The 25,405-nt window shown below is 37.3% G+C and overlaps 2 protein-coding genes and 1 pseudogene across 3 annotated transcripts in view; 2 read left to right on the forward strand and 1 right to left on the reverse strand.

Moving 5' to 3' along the window:
* Positions 1-247: 247 nt before the first annotated feature.
* LOC120780835 (dnaJ homolog subfamily C member 16) overlaps positions 248-25,405 on the forward strand; it is a 148,765-nt gene continuing 123,607 nt past the window's right edge. Inside the window, exons 1-2 of the mRNA XM_040113077.1 lie at positions 248-257; positions 363-523. Coding sequence (XP_039969011.1) covers positions 248-257; positions 363-523 — 171 coding nt within the window. The remainder of the gene's footprint in view (positions 258-362; positions 524-25,405) is intronic.
* On the forward strand, positions 6,283-6,485 carry LOC120781034 (annotated as a pseudogene).
* On the reverse strand, positions 14,284-23,666 carry LOC120780325. Of its 2 annotated transcripts, none has more exons than XM_040112616.1 (2): positions 22,982-23,666; positions 14,284-15,035 (listed from the first exon to the last, which is right to left on the reverse strand). In XM_040112616.1, the coding sequence occupies exon 2, from the start codon at positions 15,027-15,029 to the stop codon at positions 14,418-14,420; it is 612 nt and encodes a 203-aa protein (XP_039968550.1). In that variant the 5' UTR covers positions 15,030-15,035; positions 22,982-23,666; the 3' UTR covers positions 14,284-14,417. The 2 variants fall into 2 exon arrangements, with proteins under 2 accessions (XP_039968550.1, XP_039968549.1); XM_040112615.1 differs by lacking the exon at positions 22,982-23,666 and adding an exon at positions 22,203-22,453.

The raw sequence follows: 25,405 nt of genomic DNA on the forward strand, positions 1-25,405 counted from the left end.
AATCCAATAAAAACTGATGAAGCCCCTTGGTACCGAATATTTAGACCCCGCTAACGGTAGTTTACTTTCGATTGGAAATGTCGGTGAATGAGTGATATAAGAATATGACTGAAATTCAGGAATAATCCTATCTTCTTGTTTTTTTTTTGTAATTCCAATCAATTCCATCTGCTATAGATGTGGTAAAAAGCTCCAGATAGTCTACAAAAGTGGTAGTGCGTTTTTATTGACCGCAAGTGTATTTATAATGGTTAATGGTTAAATGTTAGATTATAGCCGAAATTAGCCTTTCCTTACTTCTTAATATTAAATATTTGTATATATCTGTTAATTATCACATATTTTCATTTGAAATATTTCAGGAGTATGCCCAGCTGAGTGGAGTCAACCTCGAAAACGGTTATGTGTTGTTCTTATTACAGAAAACAACGATTCTCATAATTTCGCTCGCACTGCCTTCCGCAATATTGCTCTTCAAGCTGAATATAGCATAGAGAGAGTCCGATTTGCATATATATTCAAGGTAAGGATAGAAATATAAGTTGAATTACATATTTTACAGTATTTATTTTATAATCGTAAATGTTTTTAAAAACTTTTTAGTTGTTTATACAAAAAAAGCTTAGACAGGCGATGCTAAATCCATTTTAAGAATAACACAGGTCCACAAAAAAAAAGTCGATGAAAGGTTCCTTTGACCAAACATGGTGTATTATATGTATTTTGGCCCGCTGAAACCGAATCTGAAGTCCGTTTTGCTCCATCACGTTAGGATTTTTTCCTAACCTCAAAATACATGTCGGATTTTACTTGACAGAAAAAAATTTAAAAATATTAACGGACTTAGCTTAATTTTGGGATAGAGGGGTTTTGAGGGGTCCCTGATTACGAATTTTCATAAAACTTTGTACAGAGGGGTTTTTAGGGTCGCTGATCACTTATTTAAAGTCAGATTTTCAAAATACAAAATAGAAAATCCAATATGGCTGTCGGATGTATAAAAATTTCCTTGATGTTCACAAAACTTTTTAGGATCGCTGCCCACAAATTATATCGTGTGCCTGCATCCAGGGCACATCCACGTGGTGACGGCGAGCAACGGAGTTGTTCCGTGATCGGGCAGAGTCCCTGGAACACGCTCCTTAAGGTGAGTCTGCAATGGGTATAGTTGTACGTGTACGTGACCCTAATCCCATTTTAGACTCACCTTTACGTCGTCATTGTTGGCACATGAAAAAAAAATACGACGCAGGGAGTCGGAACCCCAGTATCGGCGGCTGGACAGGGTAAGAAGCGGGCCCGCAGGCGTCGTCATCAAGCAACCGCAGCTCTACATTGGTGGGTGACTTGGCCTTTGATGAGTATAATGCTACAAGAAAAATATTTTGCAAAATGAAAGACAATTTCTGTGTCGTTTGTGGAGAATACGTTATAAGTAAGATCCGAAAAAAATTTACAGATACACTAAAATCTAGCTATACGAAAGTTTTCAGCATAGAAATTGGTGACATCGTCAATGATTGGACTCCAATAGAGATATGCCTGAGATGTTCATTGCAACTGAAGAAACGCAAGAAACAAACGTTTGCTTCTCCAAAGATCTGGCGCAGACCAACAAATCATGAGAGGGATTGCTATTTTTGTTTAACGAGTGTTTTTGGGCACAACTCTAAAACAAAATCTGCCATCTCTTATCCTTCTGTCAATTCTGTGACTCTTCCCATCCTTCTTTCTTCTGAACAGAATGATGAAAGCAATATTTCTATTGGCGAAGATCTAGTTTCTGCTGACACTGAGGATATAGAGATGGATGAAGATGCCTCAGAAGAATCAGATGCTGAGACTGATAAAAATTCTAAAGGTTTCACTTAGGTAGAGTTAAATAACCTGTTTCGAGACGCAGGACTTTCGAAAGAAATTTCTGAGCTAACAGCGTCAAGATTGAAAGAAAAAAATTGTCTAGCTCCAGGAACTCATATAAGTTACTATCGCAATCGAGACATTGAATTCAGGAAGTATTTCACAAACATTGATGATTTAGTGTACTGCAGCGATATTGAAGGACTAATAAATGAATATGATTCATTGACTCTTCGACACGAAGTTTAAAAGCAGTCTTGCTGCACAATGGTAACCAGTATGCTTCGTTACCAGTTGCTCATTCTGTAGTGTTAAATGAGGAATACTACAACCTCCATTTCTTACTAGAAAAACTACAATACAATAAACCTCAGTGGCAATTGTGTGGTGATTTGAAGATAATAACAATTTTACTGGGTCAACAAAGCGGTTTTACAAAATACCCATGCTTTTTATGTAAGTGGGACAGTCGAGCGCGGGATAAGAATTATATGCAAAAGGATTGGCCATTAAGGAAAAAATTAATTCCAGGCTCTAAAAATGTTATAAAGGAAAGTCTAATTCCAAGACGTAAAGTCTTAGTACCACCACTCCATGTAAAACTGGGTCTTGTAAAAAAATTTATTAAAGCAATAAGAAATGCGCAAAGCAAAGCTTATATTTGCCTCTTCGAAAAGTTTCCCAAATTGGCAGAAGCAAAAATAAAAGAAGGCGTTTTGAATGGTCCACAGATAAGAGAGCTTTTGAAGGATACTGAATTAGAAAAAAGAATGACTACGGTGGAAAAAGAAGCCTTGCAAAGTTTCAGAGAAGTAACACAAAAATTTTTGGGGAATACAAAAGATCCTAATTACGCAAATATTGTCGAGAAAATGTTAAAGAAATATGAAAAATTGGGATGCCTAATGAATCTAAAACTGCACTTTCTTCATTCACACGTCGAATATTTTCCTGGGTGACTTTAGTGAAGAGCAGGGCGAGAGATTCCACCAGGATTTACAAGAGATGGAAAAGAGATATCAGGGGGTATGGAATGACCACATGTTAGCGGACTACTGTTGGTCACTAAAAAGAGAAACTTCAAATCCTTATAAAAGAAAAGCACTACGAAGATTATTTGAAACTAAAAAACTCGCTACTATTAAATAAATTAATACAAACGAATCAGCCTTTTTGTTGACCAATCCTTCACGAATCACCCACGACCCTAAAAACCCCTCTGTACAAAGTTTTATGAAAACTCAAAAATTTTTTTTTCTGACCGCCATTTTGTATTTTGAAAATTTACCTTTAATTTCGAAATCAGTGACTTCGAAAATCCCTTGATGCAAAATTTTATAAAAATTGAAGAATTTCTTAAAAATTGAAGAATTTCTTAAAAATTTAAGAATCTTGTGAAAATTCAAGAATTTTTTAAAAATTTTGACGGCCACATTGGATCCGCCATTTTGTATTTTGAAAATTTGTCTTTAATTTCGTAATCAGGGACCCCTCAAAACCCCTCTATCCCAAAATTAAGCTAAATCCGTTAATATTTTTAAATTTTTTTCTGTCAAGTAAAATCCGACATGTATTTTGAGGTTAGGAAAAAATCCTGACGTGATGGAGCAAAACGGACTTCAGATTCGGTTTCAGCGGCCCAAAATACATATAATACACCATGTTTGGTCAAAGGAACCTTTCATCGCTTTTTTTTTTTGTGGACCTGTGTAATAAATTTAAATTACAAACTCGTAAATACAACAAAAAAGTCGCACGATTCCATCTATGGGGTTAGATACAGTTAGAATTACTATAATATGGTATCTTTTAGCTTTATTTTAACACTTAGTATTAGTAAAAGTTTTTATTTGGAAAGGAATTATAATTGATCACCTGGAGCTCCTCTGAAAAGAGACGTTTTGCGGTAACCACCATATCTCTGAACTAGATCTTTTGAAAATAAAAAAGCCAACCCGATTTAATTAAAATAAATTTTTTTGACAAATTGGCAGTTCTTCCAAAAAAACATAGATTTTTTACCAAAATTTCGGCCTTAAAGTGTTTATAAAAACATTTTTATCGGTGAGAAAAATCTTCGTTTAATAATTAAAAAATTGATTTCGTGTTAAAATTTGAAACTAATGGGCTTAGCTGTTTCCGAGTAATGTTGGTCACCGACTTTGAAAACACGTCTTGAGAAAAACGCGTTTTAATTTTCGCCTTGAACTTCCAAGCACTCAGAAATGCCTTTTAAAATTTGCGTGTCACTTCGACTGCTTAGGTCGGTACACCTCAGTAGAGCGTTGCGATTGGATAAAAATATCGAACAAAGAATTTGTTTAGAATTTTGTATTTCTAACGAAAATTCGAGTGCGAAATCGTTGCGTATGTTGAAAAACGCTTACAGGGATTCAAAAATACAATTCTACGAGTGGTACAATGTCATCAAACACAGAAGAGAGATCGTTGAGGACGTGCCTCGTTCTCGACTACCTTCGACGTCTTCAAGTGATGAAAATAATAAAAAAGTGAAGGATATGTTGCTTCAAAATCGTGCGGCAAGTGTTAGAGAGATGGCAAGAGAGCTCGGCATCTCTTCCAAGTCCATTCGAATGACTTTGGTGCATAGTTTGGGTAAGAAACGCGTTTTTGCTCAACTCGTCCGGATAAAGCTGAATTTTGTTCAAAAAACTACCATAAATAGGTCCTTTTGGACATGCTTGATCGTACAAATTGCGATCCCACATTCATGGGCACTATTATAACGACCGATGAGACATGGGTTTATTAGTTTGATATGCAAATAAGTGAACAACTATCGGAATGAAAGGTAGAAAACAAGGCCGAAACCAAAAAAGCACGCCAAACCCGCACAAAAATCAAGGTGATGCTCATTGTTTTTTTTTCGAATTTCGTGATTTGGTGCATCACGTATTTTTTTCGGCGGAATAGGCGGCCAATAAGGAGTTCTATTTGGCTGTATTAAGGCGTTTGCGTGAGAACATCTTTCGAAAACGCCCGAAACTGTGGAAGAACATTTCATGGATTTCACACGATGATAATAAACCATAGCATCGAGTTACAATTGTTACCAAGTTTAAAGCCAAAATCGCAATAAATACCTTCCATCAACCACCGTATTCACCAGATTTGGCTACAAACTGAAATTGCCCTACGTTATAAACCTTATTTTTTTATTATTCATTTTCAAACATATTTGTGTAATTGTATTGAGAAATTACGTTATGAAACTTATTGTTTTAATTAATTTTCAAATATATTTATACGAGTTGTAGTTTACATACAAGTTTATACGGCTTTAAAAAGTTTATTTCGGTATAGACGAATAATCACAATTTTGGCTTATCATCTTACATAAGCGCTTCCACAGAATCTTTACAAAAGTATTTCGATACGTTTCGTCATTTATTTTTAAACTGCTTTTCATTTACACAGAGTGTTCGGTTTTTAATGAGCTTCGATTGTCCTGAGTTCTAAACAATACGGTGTTTTCGCCGGTTTAGCAGCAATAGGCAGTTTATTGACTTAGTACCAATTTAAACCCATTTTTCTGTAATGACATGTCGCGATATCAGGCCAAAAGAGTTCTGAGTTCTGGGTCATTATATAGTTTAATTGCAGACAAAATACAAGTTAACATATCACAGTATCCCACAACAACAAGTGCAGTTATGCCTGTGATTGCAACAGCCCCAAACCGTAGGAATTGCCGAATCAGCGTTAAGAAATCATGCGGCAATCCACGTGTGGTGGCGCCAAGTATATGTATTTGATTTTGAAATAAAATAAATTAAACTAAACCTTGAGTTTTATTTACTTACATTCTGCAAAAACTCAGTTCTATTAAATTACGACACGTTTATTGAAGTTATACTTCTTATACGAGTTCGGAAAAGGTTGCGATAGATTCAGGTTGCGCAACCTTGCTCAATATGAATATACGCAACCTTGTCTGCGAAGATGTTCGAGCAGCAAGCGAAGCGGTGATCGTTTGTTCGTTTCTTTCGGCACAGCTCGGCTTTTCTACCAACAACACAATGTTGCCATGCTTATGCTGTTGTTGTTTTTGTAGAAAAATGTTTCAATTTTTGGTTGGTGACATATTCAATTAAAAATAAATTCTGTTGGGATTCGAACCTACGTGCTCGTCGTAACTTTTCAAGCGCTTACCACCAACACCACCATTGACACTTGTATTGCGTTGTCCTAATTATGGTTTGGTTATGCATGAAAGAAATATACAATGGATCGCCGATTGTTACCTCTTTCCTTGCTGCTGCTGCGCATATGTATGTTTGTATGCTTGTGCATTATTGAAGTTATGCTTCTTTTTCTTTCGTTTGTCTTTCATTTCTGCGAATTCTCAACTATTTTGCGTATATTTTGGTTGAAATACTCTGCGTTGGCCGTTGAAAAATTAAGGCTATACTTTACAGGATCATTTCTGTAGTTAGTCTTCATTTACACTTTTTGGAAATCGACCCGCAATGACGAAGTATATTGTTTTATCTGACAGCGTGAGGTTTAAGAAGTTCATTTCTAAGTTTGGCTTGTGGCATATTAGAAATGATGTTTCTTCGAAAATCGTTCGCTTACAACGGATAAAATGACTTCTGAGTGGTCTTCATTTACTTTCTTTGCAAATCGACCCGCGATGACGAGGTGACTATTCGCATGTGTGCGCATATGTATGTTTGTATGCTTGTGCACTATTGAAGTTATACTTCTTCTTCTTCTGCGAATTCTCAACTATTTTATGTGACCTTTTGTTGAAATACCCTCCTTGAGAAATTCATTTAAATATTTTGGAAATCGACCCGCGATGACGAAGTATTTGCGTTTTATCTGACAACAGCTTTGTATGCTTGTGCATTATTTGTTTGGCAATGTATGCAAATATATGTACATATAAGTGCATATGAATATATGAACATGCAAGTCAATGCGCGCACATGTAATAAGTATATTAATAAGTGATGAAAATATGATTTCAATTTCTGAACGCGCACCGATAACTGCTGGGCCTTCAACGCGTGTTGATGGATTCCAAAAGAGAGATGATTACGCTGCATATTCTCTTCCGCAACGAAGAGACAGAACTACTTTTCTAGTCAAAGTTCCTTCATTTAGACTTTGCTTTATTCATCATTTTATGTGCATAATAAATTTATAAAATGAGAATTTAAGTTCTCTAGTTTTCTTTCATACAAAATGATATGCATTTCTTGGAATATCACTAAGAAGTATAACTTCATCCGCGCGTAGGGACTCCACGCACCTTTTTTTTTGCTAATAAAGTGCAAATGTCCACCTCCAGATGCAACCAAACCAACCGAAAAAAAAATTTAATATATTTTGATTCGTTGGTGAACACAATATTTATTTTTATTAACCTTACTTATCTAAGGCTTAGAACATGCGATTAGTATATAAAAACCAGCCCTATTCAAAACATTCAAAACTTACGGTTGGGGATTGATTTTTTTTATACATTACAACATTAAAAAAAAATTAAATTTTAAGTGTGCTTAAATCGGCTGTTAACGTCTTATCTTGTACGTGAATGATTGTTATGGAATTAAAAATAACTCCATAGGTCCTGCAATCACTAGACATTAATCCTATTCACAATATCTCGAACTTTTTGGAAAACCGTATTCGTAAACATCTAATTTCATGAAAATAAGGCCAAAAAACTGGATCATCGATTTAATGGGTCAAAATATCCAGAAATAAAGAAAGCGAGTTGGGAGCATGCTTCGACGTCTAGGTACAATAATTGCAACAAAGTGTAGGCCAATAACCGCTAAAACTATTGTAATTACTTTTGAATTATATAAATAATCATTAGTGTATGTAAACTTTTTTGATATGAATTAGGCGCATTTTAAGCTTTAGCATTATTTTTTTTTTATTTGTGTAAACAAAAAATATATTTTGATATGCTATATTTAATGTTAAAGATACATCTTTTGAAATGGATAGAAAAAAACCACAAAATTTATTTATTTTAAAACATATAAACGTGTGGTAATTTAATAGAACTAGGTGTATGTAAACTTTATTCTTCTGCTTAATTGGCGTAGACACCACTTACGCGATTATAGCCGAGTTAACAACAGCGCGCCAGTCGTTTCTTCTTTTCGCTACGTGGCGCCAATTGGATATTCCAAGCGAAGCCAGGTCCTTCCAACGGAGTGGAGGTCTTCCTCTTCCTCTGCTTCCCCCGGCGGGTACTACGTAGAATACTTTCAGAGCTGGAGTGTTTTCGTCCATCCGGACAACATGACCTAACCAGCGTAGCCGCTGTCTTTTAATTCGCTGAACTATGTCAATGTAGTCGTATATCTCGTACAGCTCATCGTTCCATCGAATGCGATATTCGCCGTGGCCAACGCGCAAAGGACCATAAATCTTTCGCAGAACTTTTCTCTCGAAAACTCGCAACGTCGACTCATCAGTTGTTGAGAACGTCCAAGCCTCTGCACCATATAGCAGGACAGGAATTATGAGCGACTTATAGAGTTTGGCTTTTGTTCGTCGAGAGAGGACTTTACTTTCCAATTGCCTACTCAGACCGAAATAGCACCTGTTGGCAAGAGCAATCCTGCGTTGGATTTCCAGGCTGACATTGTTGGTGGTGTTAATACTGGATCCTAAATAGACGAAATTAGCTACGACTTCAAAGTTATGACTGTCAACAGTGACATGAGAGCCAAGTCGCGAGTGCGACGACTTTTTGTTTGATGACAGGAGATATTTCGTCTTGCCCTCGTTCACTGCCAGACCTATTGCTTTTGCGTCCTTGTCCAGCCTGGAGAAAGCAGAACTAACGGCGCGGGTGTTGAGGACGATGATATCAATATCATTTTATACTCTTGCAACTTGCAGGAATCAAAGTGAGGCAGATACCTTAAGGTGTAAAATGTCAACCATTGCATCGGAATCCAAGCAAATTTTTATATATGTACATGTACTATATATAACTAATACGCTAACCGACATATTCGGTATAAAGTTTGGTATAGAAACGTAAATGATCATATGTAGTATATGGGAGTTGGGGTAGTATTGACCCGATTTTATCTATCCACTTTTATAAGTTTCGTTGTGGCTAAATGAGTATCAGCCTTCCCCTTTCTGCCCGTCACCACATCTATATATGCAACATTGGTACGCCACATTCCCCACACTCATCATCATTGGTTACTCGCATTATACACCACGCTCTAACACACACAATGACATCACACACTATCACCTACTTTCGCCGAACCAAAGTACAAAAGGACAGACAGCATAAAAAAAAAACGGCTTTCTGGCGCTACGACATCAATCCGATCAACACGATTCCTTTTTGGCTACCTTTTTTTTCGCGAACATCTTGTTAAAGTTAAATTTGTATGTACCTATGTTCATAAATAAATTCTAACGTTTGCCTTTTCTTCTGAACCGCTTGTTAAATTCAAAGATTTATTTTTTATACTTTTGTTAAATAATAAATTCCGAAATTGATAACCACTGTGGGTGAAGTTGTATGGTGGGTGCGGGAAAGGTGGTACATAAAACAATAATACATGGTCCTTCGAGCCTAAAAGAAAGGCACTACGGAAACTAAGGAAAAAAATATACTACTATATACATGGATAATGACTGAAAGCTTAAACAAAAAAATAATAATAATTAATTCTAAAAACATAAAATCAAGTCTTGTGGAAATACAAAATGCATTCAGTGCTGTGGGCCGTGAATTTATATACTCAAATACAAACAAGTACACAAGTGATAAAAAATTAATGTATATGTATACAAAATACAACTATTAGAAACAAAAAAAAGAAAAAGAAAGTGTCAACAGCAGTACAAAGTGCTTGTTATACAAAAGCACAAAATAGAGAATACATATCTCACCTAATAAAACAAAAAAAAAACAACCAAACGGGCGCGAACTAAATTAAAATAACTAAAACTAACTGAGAAGCAAACACACTTACAATAATTTATACGGGCGCGAGTTCTAACAAGAATCAAAGAAAAAATGGAAAAAAAGCAGATAAGAGAAAGGGGAATAACCAGCTGGTATCCAACGAAGAGGAGGAATTCGACAACAAACTCACTGAACGGTACAACCCAAAAACCCTTAAGGGAAATCAAAGTGAGTTGTATCGTTTTTTTGGTTTTAATTTATGTATATACATATGTATGTATGCTAGTAACTACGGTCGCATACTCGTATAAAACCGTTTAAGCATTAAGCAACGTTTTATTAAATACTACGGTATAAATTAAAAAACCGATATTAAAAACAAAATTGATACTATATCGCCTACGCATGCTTACCTTTGCTTATGTAAACACTCACCAAAAAGAGAATATTATCTCAGTATTCAAGTACTTACATGTAAATTTTCCGGCAATACTCCCTCTGCTTCTTAAAGCAGAAAGCGGGATCGCTCAAATTAAGCAATAAGCGCAATAAAAAATTCTTAAGAAATGCTTTGCAAAGAGAGAGAGAATATAAACACACATATATGTATGTACACATAAATTTATATAAATGTCATTGTTAATATACATTATTGAATTATTTATATACATACATATATGCTTACAAATAAGTGCAGAGGTTATTTACCTGATTATTACAATTTCTATCTTAATCGGTACCGCCAAATTCGTACCGCCAAAATTAAATTTCTAGACATACTACTACTACTGTGCCCAAAAAATAAGGTGACATTTGAATTTAAACTGCGCGCATCGAAGGATTTGGACAATTATTTTTTTTTTTTAGGTTGGTAGTACCGTCAGTCACATTTATGTCAAATTTCATGTCAAAATTTCATTAATGTTTGAGATACGTGTCGTTTTGTTAGCTGCTAAACGTGAGTTTTTCGTTTTTTGCGATGTCGAAATTTGTTGAGCAAAGAATTTGCATTATTATTCTATCAATTTTCTGCTGGGGATACGTTGAGGATGGTGCAGAAAGCCTTTGGTGATGAGGCTATGTCTAAAAAAAATTTTTACAAGTGGTATAGTCAGTTCCAAGCCGGCCGTGAACGTGTCGAAGACAAAGAGCGTCCAGGGCGACCATCAACCTCAACCGACGAAGCTCACGTTCAACAAATCATAGATTTGGTGTTGTAAAACCGTCGATTAACAATTAGAGACCTTGCTGATGAAGTGGGCATAACGAAAGGGTCAGCCAATACCATTTTGAAGGATGTTTTGGGCCTCAAGCGCGTCAATTCTCGACTGGTATCGAAAACATTGAATTTTTTGGAAAAAAGGCGTCGCGTTGAAGCGTATGAAACGATGCTTTCCGACTACCAGGTTGTCATGAAACGCATTATAACTGGCGATGAGACTTGGATCTATCGGGTGATTTTTTAAGAGCTTGATAACTTTTTTTTAAAAAAAAACGCATAAAATTTGCAAAATCTCATCGGTTCTTTATTTGAAACGTTAGATTGGTTCATGACATTTACTTTTTGAAGATAATTTCATTTAAATGTTGACCGCGGCTGCGTCTTAGGTGGTCCATTCGGAAAGTCCAATTTTGGGCAACTTTTTCGAGCATTTCGGCCGGAATAGCCCGAATTTTTTTTCGGAAATGTTGTCTTCCAAAGCTGGAATAGTTGCTGGCTTATTTCTGTAGACTTTAGACTTGACGTAGCCCCACAAAAAATAGTCTAAAGGCGTTAAATCGCATGATCTTGGTGGCCAACTTACGGGTCCATTTCTTGAGATGAATTGTTCTCCGAAGTTTTCCTCAAAATGGCCATAGAATCGCGAGCTGTGTGGCATGTAGCGCCATCTTGTTGAAACCACATGAGTCAACATTTAAATGAAATTATCTTCAAAAAGTAAATGTCATGAACCAATCTAACGTTTCAAATAAAGAACCGATGAGATTTTGCAAATTTTATGCGTTTTTTTTTAAAAGAAAGTTATCAAGCTCTTAAAAAATCACCCGATACATACATACATATGGAATACATGCGGCCTATAGTTATACAAGTATATACAAACTTCTAAGCATATATCCCACACATTGGATATAAATAACACATTAAAAATTAAAATGAAGACTTTAAATTTAATTTTTTTTTTAATTTATTTCGTAAAAATAAACTGTGCGGCAATTTAAAACAAATTATAACAATTTTTCTTCTAAAGAAATACAAGTTTATATAAATAAACTATATATAGTATGTATATTACATGTATATAAACATACATATGTATATTCAAAGTACTAATAGGCTAACAAATTTTAATAAAATCCCTCTCTCTTTGTGAAAAAAAACAAGAGAAGTGCACATAACACTAAAGCATAAGTACAAGCACATCAAAACGCACGTACATACTTATATACAAAAGGTATTGACCCATTCCGTCACATACGTACGAGGGCATACCAATAAATCCGGAAGATAAAAAATACTCGCAATATATAAAAAACAATATTATTAGAATACAAACATAATAAACACAAACGCCATCGCAAGTAAATACAACGGCGAGTAATAAAAACTATAAACGCGGATTTTATTCATTTTATCGGAAATAAAAAACTCTTATTTACCTGAAAGATTTTTCGGTTGATAAAGTTCTCAGTATACATGAAAGAAAATATATACAAATATTTTACAAATTTACATTCTCTAAATGAATATAGATTCAAAAGAATCTAAAACATCTCAATTCTTGAAAATTCCCAAAATGATTTCTGACGATAAGAGTCCTTGTACACCTGCAGAAGCTACACGCTCTAAGCAAGGTGCTACAAAACAAAAGAGGGGGAAAGACATATCATACTCTAAATTCATTTCTGAGAGTGAATGTCTGGAACAATGTTTTTCAATCTTTTTGATTTCGCGACCCCTTTACAGGTTGAAATATTCTGGCGACCCCCTTGTGTCATAGTAAGTCAAAGAAATAATTTAATTTTAATTAAAGGACTACATACGTTAGGTAATAAGTTTTTCCTATTTTGGAAAATTTATCTATTATTCGCGCGGGTCATACTGCGTCCGCGACGGCGACGTTGCCACACTGCACGGCACCGCAAGCGCCCCGCGCGCGCCACCCACAATGTTCTTTTGTTTCAACTCTCAGCACTTAGTTAAGCGTAGTCGCCGATGAGTTCAGACGTCATTCTTTTGTTTTTTCGCTTGCTCTGCGCGTTTATAAAATGGATAAATTTCTCAAAAGATCGCAGCCTTCAACATCTGGTACGAGTATCAATAGCTGTGGTAGTGAATCGAATCCGAAAAAAATAGATATTACGATGACAGTTATTTGAAATACGGGTTCACAATCATAAATAATAAACCTCAATGTGTAATTTGCAGCGATGTTTTATCACGTGAGAGTATGAAACCGTCAAAACTTATGCGGCATCTCACAACCAAGCATCAAAAAGAAGCTGATAAGCCGTTGGATTTCTTTGAACGAAAATTGAAAGCTCTTAGTCGGCAGCAAAATACTATGATTCAGGTAAGTAAGAAAATAATGAAAAAAGCGTGGGGTGCACTATAAATCAGCTCTTAAAAAGCGCAACAATTATTTTTGATTTTTTAGTTTACGTTATCGTCAAAGCGTGTTTTTTTTAGTTTTTTTATACTATATTTTTACTGTTGGTGCTGGTTAGCTAGCTACAAAGTCGCATATCGAGTTGCTAAAGCAGGGAAACCACATACATACAATTGCGAAAATCTTATTTTGCCAGCGGCACTCGATATGGTTGAAATTATGGTCAGTAAGCAGGAGGCAAACAAATTAAGAAAAATACCACTTTCTGACAATACTATTTCACGCAGAATAAATGATATGACCAAGGATATTCAAGAACAAGTAGTCGAAAAATTAAAGAATAGCCCACATTTTGCTTTGCAGTTCGATGAATCTACAGATGTTTCCGACTGTGCACAGTTTGTAGTATTTGTGCGCTTTGAAGCAGATGACAGTATTACGGAAGAAATCTTTGACCCCGCAAAAGTTCCTGCAGGTGGTGGATGGACAGGTGACGGCACCGGTGGACGGATGGATGGAATCGTTCTGAATGCAACAAATGTATTAAAATTTGTGGACTCCTAATTCCGGATACACGGGTGGATTCATAGAATTCCACAGAAGAACACTATTAATTAATTGGTGGGTTCCGCTGCTGCGCTGAGGGATCTCCAGATGCTGGAACGGTGGTTGAGTTGCGCGCCGAAGATGACAAAATCGTTGCCGAAAAAAAAGCAATAAACGAAAACGTCCGCCGATTGATCACTGCTCGGGATTCGCTTAGTCGAAAAGTGTCGGTTCGCTTCAGGACGAAGCTTTTTGCTCGTTGGGCGGTGGTGGATTGCAGCTGCGTGTATTGATGTGTGTGTGGTGTTTTTGCTGTTTCCAATGATATGTGTGGTGTGTGGGGAAACTGCTGTCTTCAGGTGTGGTGTATGTGCCAGTGTTGCTTGTGAGTGGTGTGTTGTGTGGTGTAGTAGTGTATGGGGGCGGAACGTTTAACTCATTTAGCCATCCCGGCCCCCCTAGGCGAATGTTCAGCCTAGCAATCGCTGGAGTTGTTGCAACGTTGCCACAACGTTGCTAAGTCCGGACGTGCGCCGGTAGTGTGGCCTTTGACGATGGCGCCTGATGGGTACTGCGTTTCGCGGACGCCATAGACGGGACTCAGGTGGTGGTGGCGGTCTTCGGCGTCGTGGCACACGGCTGGATTGCTGCGGTCTGCGAGTGGCAGGTGGCCGACCAACCTCACGTCTTGGGGTGCGGTGGAGCAGCGTGTGATGCTGCCTGCCACACATTTGGCACAATGCCCCAGAGTCACAGTCCTCAGTCGCGTGCGTGTGTGCCAGACAATTGTTGCAGTGCCCATGCGCCTGTGCTACCTGCTGCCGCTGGATGGGTGACATGCCCTTGAAGAGCCCACAATGTTGCAGTCGATGGGGGCGGCGACAAAGAGGGCATCGTATGCGATGAGGCTCCGCTGGTGGTGCCGGTGTGGTTACAGCTGCTCGTGTGTCATGACGAGCTGCAGTTGACGGTGCTGATGCGGGGATTGTACGGGGTGCCGCTGTTGGGACAACCCCAGGACGGGGAACACTGATGGCCGATCGCAGTGTTGGTGTTGGAGTTGACATGCTTTCTGAGTCCATGTTTGCCTGTATGGAGAAAAGGTCGTGTTTAGTTGCAACTCATTTCTATCTATTATGAAATTGTGCGATTTGTAACCAACTTTATTTGGTTTGTCAGAGTTTACTAATCTACCCATTATTTTTAGTATCTTTATGATTTATCATATGTGCGATTTTAGTTATTAACGGATTTTTCAATTTCTGCGAGTCGGTATTATTTTACGGATTGTTTATTATGTGCATTTTCGTTATTATCTGCGGTTGGTAAGAAGCATAGTTTAACGAGCGGCCTCGTTAGAGTTCCGTTTTGAGTACGGAGGTCAACTACTCGTATGTGTCCGTCGGAGCCGTGATGTAGCTTCTCTATGCGACCAAGCCGCCATTCTGTAGGGGGGAGACAGTCGTCATGTATTAGGACCAAATCTCCAAGCTTTGGCGCCTTTTCGGGAGTTTTCCAGCGGTACCTTTTGTGAAGGTCCTTTATATACTCCTCCTTCCATCGGCGGCTGAAATCATGATGGAGAATTTTAATTCTTTCCCATCTATTTAGTAACGAAAGCGACTCCACGCCTGGCTCAGGTATGGCCAGAATGGGTGCTCCTTTTAGAAAGTGCCCTGGTGTAAGAGCTGTTAGATCTGAGGGATCTTGCGAGAGTGTCGTCAATGGCCGTGAATTGAGAACGGCTTCAATACGAATTAATAATGTTGTGAATTCTTCAAAGTTAAATTTGTAGTTTCCAGCTACTTTTTTAAAGTGGGATTTGAAGCTTTTTACCGCTGATTCCCATAAACCACCCATATGAGGAGCGCTTGGAGGGATGAACTGCCAGTTAATGCCTTGGGGAGCGTACTTTTGTACAATCTCAGGTGACACTTGTTTGATAAAGTCCACAAACTGTTTTTCGGTGGCTCTTTGAGCACCTATAAATGTCTTGCCGTTGTCGCTCATGAGCTTTGACGGAAAACCACGTCGTCCGACGAAGCGAGCAAATGCCGCGAGGAAAGCCTCCTTTGTCAGATTAGTACATAGCTCGAGGTGTACTGCTTTTGTCGTAAAACAGACAAAGACAGCCACGTAGCCTTTCATCATTGTGGGAGACCTTAGCATGGACGCCTTTATGTGAAAAGGCCCAGCAAAATCGACACCTGTGATAGTGAAGGGCAGAGCAAAGTTGCAGCGTTCCGGTGGAAGTGCTGCCATAATCTGTGTTCGCATCTTTTGTTTATGCATAGTGCAAATCTTGCACGAAAAAATGCATTTCTTTATCTTTGGCTTGAGTCTAGGGATATAAAACTCTTGGCGGACTATTTGCTGCATGAGGCGGTGTTCTGCATGTAATAATAGTACGTGGACATAATTGAGATATAATGTGGCAAGTTGCGATCTCTCTGGTATAACAATGGGATGACGTTCGTTATACGTTAGGCTTGAATTGGCAAGCCGACCATTTGCACGAAGTAGACCCTTCGTATCTATGAATGGGTTTAGTACTAAAAGTGAGCTCTTTTTGTCAATCGGCTTCGATTCTCTTAGTAACGATATCTCTTGGCTGAAGTAGCGCGCTTGAGTAGAGGCGATAAGAGCAACCTTTGCTTTTTGTAAGTCTAGGTGCGTCACTGTATCGCCTTGGGAATATGCTGTGCGTATTCCCTTGATTCTAAGTTTGAGACGCTCGATGAATTTGAACATGTAAGCGATTACCCTGATAGCCCGGGGTAAGATGAAAATCTCTCAAGGATGTCAGTATCATCCAATGTTGTGTGAAAGGAGTCGATCTTTCGACTTTCTGGGGCAATAATATTGCGCATGGGCGATTGTGGCCAAGAATCTGGAGATTCTGTTAACCATCGGGGCCATTCCACCAGAGGGTCGTGGTGGCAAGGTGTAGAGGTTTGCACCCTCTTGTACCTAGATCAGCAGGATTGTCAGCACTGGCTACGTGTCGCCAAGTGGCTGATCCCACTAGGTCAAGAATTTGAGACGTTCGATTGGAGATGTACGTCTTCCATGCATGTGGTGGTTTTTCCAACCAAGCTAATACAATCTCGGAATCGGACCAGAGATATAATTTATTTTTCGCCATATTCAGTTGGGTTTGCACTATGGATGCTAGTTTGGCAAGTAGTAATGCACCACATAGTTCTAGTCGTGGTAGACTTATGGTTTTTAGAGGAGCCACTTTTGCTTTTGCAACTAGTAAGTGGCTTGTAGTCGCCTCGTCACTTTGTGTGCGAACATATATAGTGGCGCAATACGCCTTTTCAGAGGCATCACAAAAGCCGTGTAGTTCGACTTTGTGCTCTGGGATATAATTAACCCATCTTGGGATTTGTATTTGTGTGATATCTTTTAGATTGCTCGCGAACTGGGACCACTTTTCTAAACGAAGCGGTTTTACTTGCTCGTCCCAGTCGGTACCATCTAGCCATAATTCTTGTATCAGGATTTTGGCTTGTATCATAATTGGCGATAGCCATCCTGCGGGGTCAAAAGTTTTGCCACAGAGGAGAGAATTTGGCGTTTTGTAATGGCGGATAGTGCGGATATGGACTCAGTTGTGTATGAAAACTGGTCCGATATCGCATTCCATTGGATGCCCAGAGTTTTTGTTGTACTTTCCTTTTCGAAAATAAGGAAATTAGTATCAACAAATTTTCTTTTGGTATATTCTTTAATATAATTGGGTGATTTGCCGTAATCTTTTTTAATGGAAACCCTGCGGATTTGAGGGCTTGGATTACTTGTGATAGTGATTCGTATGCTTGTGGAAGACTGTGACTTCCAGACAGAATATCGTCTACATACGTTTGTGATTTTAACACCTGTGTTGCCAGAGGAAATTCTGACTTGGTGTTTTCAGCCAATTCATGGAGTGTTCGAATGGCTAAGTATGGGGCACAGTTAACGCCAAAGGTCACTGTTTTTAGCTTGAAGTCGCGTAGTGGACTATTGGGTGATTTTCGGAAAATAATTCGCTGAAAATCCTGATCGTCTTTATGTACGACTATTTGTCTATACATTTTTTCGACGTCCCCGTTAAATACGTATTTGAATATACGCCAGTTTAGAATGAGCAGCATTAAATCAGGTTGGAGCGTGGGTCCCGTAAACAGGATATCGTTTAGGGAATTCCCCGAGCTAGTGGATCTTGAGGCGTTGAAGACAACTCTTACTTTAGTTGTTTTTTTATCTGGCTTTACTACTGCGTGATGTGGCAAGTAAAATGAGTAGTATTTGCCATTGATGATTTTCTCGCATGGGCTTACTTCCTCCATGTGATCTAAATGGAGGTATTCTTCCAACACACCATCATATTCTGGTTTTAGTTCACCTTTTTTAAGTAGGTTTCTTTCCATACTTTGAAACTGCTGTATTGCAGAGGTGCGAGAGTGACCTAAGGCGATTGTGTTGGGAAATTGTTGTTTAAGTGGTAGTCGTACGACATACCGACCATTATCTGATCTAGTAGTTGTGGCTTTGTAAAAGTCTTCACAATACTGATCTTCTGGGGTTTTGATTGAAATGTGGGGGAGTTCTTCTATTTCCCAAAATTTTCTCAATTGTGAATTGAGGTACTCATTCGAGATTTCCTCAACTTGAGTTGTCATTGTTGTGACTGGTTCCGTAACTAGTCCACTTAGGATCCAACCGAAAATAGTCTTTTGTGCCAACAGTGTGTTTGAAATTTTCTCAATACCTTCGAGTATTATTTGAGGTATGAGATCACTGCCTAATAGAAGGTCTATTTGAGCGGGGGTGTTGCAGTTGGGATCTGCTAACTTAAGGTGTGAAACCTTTTCCCAAAGCTTGCTATTTATATGATAGCTTGGTAACATATTGGTTAATTGCGGTAAGACTATAGCTTCTGCTTGTATTCTTATATCCGCTTTGGGGGAAAATAGGGTAATGGGGCAGATTTTATTAGAGTTTTGAACTACTCTTCCGCCCATTCCCGTAATTTCAAAGTTGGCTTGTCTTGTTGGCAGATTTAGCCTATTTTGTGCCCTAGACGCTATGAAAGATCGTTGTGATCCTTGGTCTATTAGGGCTCTGAGCTTAAACAGTTCTCCTCGATGTTCGATGGAGACGACTGCTGTGGGTAGTAGTATCCTACTTTGATTTTCGCTGTGTAGCGTTTGAGTTGTTGATGCCTTTGAGCAGCATGGTGCTTCTTGGCAATTTTGAGAATTTGGCACTTCGGGATTTGTTGTTGCAACTAAACCCGCGGCTCTTTTCATATTTGCGCTGTTTGGGGGTAAGCTGGAAAAATTATTAATATGAAGCATCGAATGGTGTCGTTTATGACAATAGACGCAGTTAAATTTTCTTTCGCATTCTTTGAGTGTATGCGCATGTGACAGACAGTTTATACAAAGTCTTTTAGTTTTTACGAAATGGTTGCGGTCGATAATATTCAATTTTTTAAATCTCTCGCAAGATTTGAGCTTATGCCCTCCTGTACATAGTTCGCATGATCTATATTTATTCTGTTCAGATGAGAACGATTGCGTTTTGAAGAAGCTTCTATTCAAATTGTTGTTGCTATTGGCTTGGGGCTTGTGGAAGCTTCTATTGAAGTCTTACTGAATACCTTTTGGTTTACTTGTATTTATTTTTTTGTCTACCCTTTCTGCGATTTCGTACTGGGTAGTGAGAAAATCTTTCATTTGTTGCCACGTTGGGCATTTTTTACGAGATGAGAGCGATTGCTCCCACAATAATAAAGACTTTTCTGGTAATGCTGCTGTGCATATATTTACCAGTATAGGATCCCAGTTGTCTGTGGGAATGTTTTGTGTCGATAAAATCGACAAACAATTGGAAACCGTGGATTGAAGTTTGATAAATTCTTCACTGGTTTCCTTTTGAATTTTTGGCAAGTTCATTAAGATTGTTATCTGCTTATCGACCAATATTCGTTCATTCTCGTATCTTGATTTTAAAGCTTCCCAAGCCATATTAAAATTGTCGTCATTTAATGCGAACTGTTTTACTATGACGCCAGCTTGACCTTTCGTTTTGTATCGGAGGTGATACAATTTTTGTGCATTAGATAATTTTGGGTGGTTTATGTAAACGGCTGTGAACATGTCCCGGAAGGACGGCCATTGTTCATAACCCCATGAAAAATTTCTGTGTCACATGCGGGCACCTTGAGGTGGATGCCTGAACTTGCCTCTTGACTTTGTACTTGTGGCATCTCTACTCGCGGAAGTGGAGTAGGTGCAATTGCTTTAATTAATTTCAATTGATCAGTAATCATTGCTTTCGTTTCTTCAAATTGGTCTAAGCAATTTTCATATTTGGCGTAAGCCGAGGATTTGAAATTTTCTGGTAGATCTGAGTCATCAGATTCTACTATTGCGTCATAAGAAGCTTGGAGTCGTATCCAAAAATTGTCCAGATTTTCTTTTTTGATTTCTAATGCCGATTCAGAATTATCTTGAATCGGCGAAGATGAAAATCGAGTGCAGTATTTTATAAAACTGTCACTCTCAGAAATGAATTTACTGTATATAATGTCTTTCCCCCTTTTTTGTTTTGTAACACCTTGCTTTGAGCGTGTAGCTTCTGCAGGTGTACATGGACTTTTTTCGTCCGAAATCATTTTTGGAACTTTCAGTAGTTGTGAAGATTTAGATTCTTTGGAATCTGCGTTCATTTAGAACAAATAAATTAACGAAATATATATGTATATATTTTTTTCAATATAACTGATTGACTTTAGATATTGACTTTTAATTGCTGATTGCCAAGCGAAGTCTTTTTTGTAAATATAATTAATAAAATTGTAAAATGTTTTGTTTTATTTTATTTTGTTGACCGGATTATATTAAATAACGCGTTTCGTTTTAATTAATCTCGAATAAAGTATAAAAGTATGTATTACCGAATTTATGTATTATTATTTTATTGTTAATATATGCAGTATTTATTTTATTAAATTGTTTTGAGTTGGAATGTCTTATAGGGTATACCTATAGACGAAACCGTTTGTATGTACTTGCGACTGAGTGCTCGTATAAGAGATCAGTGCTTTTTGTACCTATGTACATATGTATATACGCAATCCTGCTTGTTTTTGCTTATCAAAGAACAAGGGGTATTGCCGAAAATGTGCCAATTTGGACTTTGAACATGTAATTTAAATTGTTCGTAATATTTAATTATTATGTTATTTATATATGTAAATATATTGTAATACTTTATACTTTTTCTACCGAACCGTTTAAAAAGTATTTAATTTTTTGAGGTACCCTCGTATGGTGTAATCAACTTTCCGTATATAATTATGTACAAGTGTATAGGCAAGCGTGCATATATTGTTTCTCAGTGGAGCGAGCGCGCATAAACGGAATTGAGAAATGAAATAATCGTGTGTGCACTTTGATTCGTAAATGTGCACTCTTTGTATATTCTGTAAATATGTATGTGCGTATGTATGTGAGTACGGTCTCTTGGCCTGTACTCCAATGTTCTCAAATAGTTGAATTCACAATAAATATATAAATATACGTATGTATTTTCAATGTGTAAATATCAACGCATGTGTATCAAATTGGTGCATACATGTACATCTGTAATTTTTTCTTTTATTGGGTTTTTCTTGACCTTTTCTCTTTTATTCCTTTATATATACATATATATACATATATACACATATGACTGTTTTTTGTTTTTGCCTTAACTTTTGCTTACTTATTTAAGGCAATCCTGCTTATTGCTTGATCAAGCATAAGGGGTATCACCGGACATATGGGCAAGTGAAATACTTGAATTTTTTTTTTTTTTTTTTTTATGTTTGTGGATAATTTGTGTTTTGATACACGAAGGTAAGCATTAGTGGCCAATAAACAATCTTCATATATTTGGATATATATACATAGTACATAAATATATAAGTATATAAATATATATGAATATAAATATATATGTATATAAATATTGTCTGTTGTGCCTAACAGTTTTATTTTCGGTATTTCCGTTTTAACCGAAAGTTACTTGTGACCGCTTGGCAATCGGTGTTTTTTGCAAACACAATAAAATAAGATGAGAATAACTGGATGAGCTATTCTATGCAAATAAATTAAATTTGACGCAAAAATGATATATGTATGTATGTATGTAGTATGTACATGTATGCAAAATTTAAACGAAAAAATGCAGTACTAAAAGGAATCGATACGACTCACTTTGTTATCCGTCATGGGATTTTGGGTATTACGGTAGGCCAATGTGTCTGATAGTTCCTATGAGGTGTTCCAAATCCTGCCCTGGAATGCTGCGGTGAGTTCCTAGTGGGTTTTGGTTTTTTTTTTTTTTTTTTGTTGTTTTTACTCCGCGCCCGTTTTATATTAATATGTATTAGTTACATACATATATGGTTTTAAATTCGCGCCCGCTGTTTTTTGGTTTATTGTTTTGTATTTTTTATTTAGGTGGTTTTTTTCGCGCCCGTTTGTTTTTGTTTTTGGTAACTGCTTATTATTATTATTATTTTTTTTTTTCGCACTGTTAAGTATATATGTATGTGTATTCTTATTTGATATTAATTTCTTTATTTTCCTGTTTTTTGTCACTACCCAAACTTTGTTGTTGGGCTTTTTGCGGGTACACGAATTTTTGCTTCTTGTATTGTATATTTACATATACATATACAAGCAAATTTTTGTTATCTATTGGTAAGTATGTATGCAGAATTACACTTCTTTTCTTCTTTTTATATTCTATTTTTTTCAGTTTCGGGCACTGTATTTTTCATATACTTATAATTTCACTGCACATATTATTTGCACTTGCGCTCTTTTTCACTTTTGTTTGTCACCACTTAATATTTTAAGATTTTTTCGCTTTGTAATCTTGTTTCACAATTTCTTTATTTTATTTTTATAAAAAAAAAATTATTATTTTTTCTTTTCACAATAGTGCCATTCAGTATGGCTCGAAGGACCATATATAATTTAGTACTTACTTCTGCTACCCACTCCGTTGAGAACGAAATATATTATTTTTTTTTTTTTTCACTTCAAGATGTATCGCAATTTTATTGGAAATATTGAAAACGTTATAATAAAGATCTCCCTGGTCGGATACCAGTGGAATATGAATATAAAATGAATGCAACAAAATGTATTAAAATTTGTGGACTCCTTGGTCGGATACCAGTGGAATGTGAATATAAACTGAATGCAACAAAATGTATTAAAATTTGTGGACTCCCTGGTCGGATACCAATGGAAGTTTTACGGGTGGATTCATAGAATTCCACAGAAGAACACTATTAATTAATTGGTGGGTTCCGCTGCTGCGCACTGAGGATCTCCAGATGCTGGAACGGTGGTTGAGTTGCGCGCCGAAGATGACAAAATCGTTGCCGAAAAAAAGCAATAAACGAAAACGTCCGCCGATGATCACTGCTCGAGATTCGTAGTCGAAAAGTGTCGGTTCGCTTCCAGGACGAAGCTTTTTGCTCGTTGGGCGGTGGTGGATTAGCAGCTGCGTGTATTGATGTGTGTGTGGTGTTTTTTGCTGTTTCCAATGAATGTGTGGTGTGTGGGGAAACTGCTGTCTTCAGGTGTGGTGTATGTGCCAGTGTTGCTTGTGAGTGGTGTGTTGTGTGGTGTAGTAGTGTATGGGGGCGGAACGTTTAACTCATTTAGCCAACTACTGGCCAGTGTTTATACGATATGTTTTTAGAAAACACTTGCGACTACGATATTGATTGGAAAAAATGTATCGCTATTTGTAGCGATGGCGCTAAAGCTATGACTGGCAAAAATAGCGGACTCATTGCAAAATTAAAATCGATAATACCAAACATATCCTGGACACACTGCTTTCTTCATCGACAGGCTCTAGCTGCTAAGGTAGTACCTTCTGATTTAAATGACGTGCTCAAGGAGGTAATAAAAATTGTGAATTCTATCAAAAGTAAAGCTTTGCAAACCCGGCTATTCAGAATCGTTTATAAAGATATGTGCTCGCTTCATCAAAATCTCCTTTATCACACAGAGGTCAGGTGGCTATCCAAAGGAAAGGTATTGACAAGAGTTCTGGAACTGAGATTTGAATTGTTAATGTTCTTACAAGATGCAAAATCAGAATATGCTTACCGTTTTTCTGACCCTATTTGGCTCTTGAAATTAGCATTTTTTGCAGATGTTTTTAGCCACCTTAACAATTTGAACAAGAGCCTTCAAGGAAGAGAAGAAAATATTTTAACAGCTAAAGATAAAGTAAAAGCATTTCACGCAAAACTTCGTTTGTGGTCGACCTCTCAGCAAAACAAAATGTTTGAGCCTTTTCCGTGTGTTCAGAAGATTGTTTAAGATAATGCATCAGACCAAAGTTTTGCAGTATCGGCTCATATTCCTTGCATGATACAAAGCTTGCATAACTTACAAGAGAAACTTTTGCCATACTTTCCAGACTTGCACTCTGATGCTGACAATGGGCGTAGATTGATTTTAAACCCTTTTTTTGACAAATCAATAGATCTGGCTGATGTCAACACAAAAATGAAAGAATGTCTTCTAGAATTAGCTACTGATGGCATGCTTAAAATGGAATTTTATTCGCAAAGTGTCGACGTAATTTGAATGAGAAGAAAACACGAATATCCAGAGCTGGAAAGGGAAGCTCTTAAATTATTAGTGCCATTCGCCACTTCATACTTGTGTGAACTGAAATTTTCTTCAATGGTAGACATTAAAACTAAAAAGAGAAATAGACAGCAATTAGAAAATGATTTAACTATTAATGTTTCACAAATAACACCACAATTTGATAAACTAATGAAAAATAAACAAGCACATCTTTCTCATTAAAATTGTGTTTTTGTTGTGTAAGAACCTCGACTTTTTTTCAGCTGGCGACCCTCCGAGTAAGGCCCCACAGATTGAAAAACACTGGTCTAGAAAAATACTGCACTCGAATTGCTTCTTCGCCGAATCGGCGTTAGAAATAAAGCGCCAAACAATTGAAAATTTTTGGACACGCCTATACGCTGCATATGACGCAATTGTAGATACTGACGATTCAGATCTACCAGAAAACTTTAAATCTTCTGCTTACGCCAAATTTGAAAACTGCTTAGGCCAGTATGAAGACACAAAAATAATGAAGGCAGGTCAACTAAAACTTATTAAATCAATCGCACCTACCCCCCATTCGAGAGTAGAGCTGCCACAAATACAAGCCCAAGAAGCAAGTTCTGGCATTCACCTCAAAGTGCCAGCATGCGATACAGAAATATTTCATGGAGGTCCCGTCCCGTCCCGTCCCGTCCCGTCCCGTCCCGTCCCGTCCTTCCGGGACATCCAAAATTATCGCAAGTCCAAAAATTGTATCATCTCTGATACAAAACAAAAGGTCAAGCAGGCGTAATAGTAAAACA

Source organism: Bactrocera tryoni, unplaced genomic scaffold (assembly GCF_016617805.1).
Source record: "Bactrocera tryoni isolate S06 unplaced genomic scaffold, CSIRO_BtryS06_freeze2 scaffold_25, whole genome shotgun sequence".
NCBI classification, from domain to species: Eukaryota; Metazoa; Arthropoda; class Insecta; order Diptera; family Tephritidae; genus Bactrocera; species Bactrocera tryoni.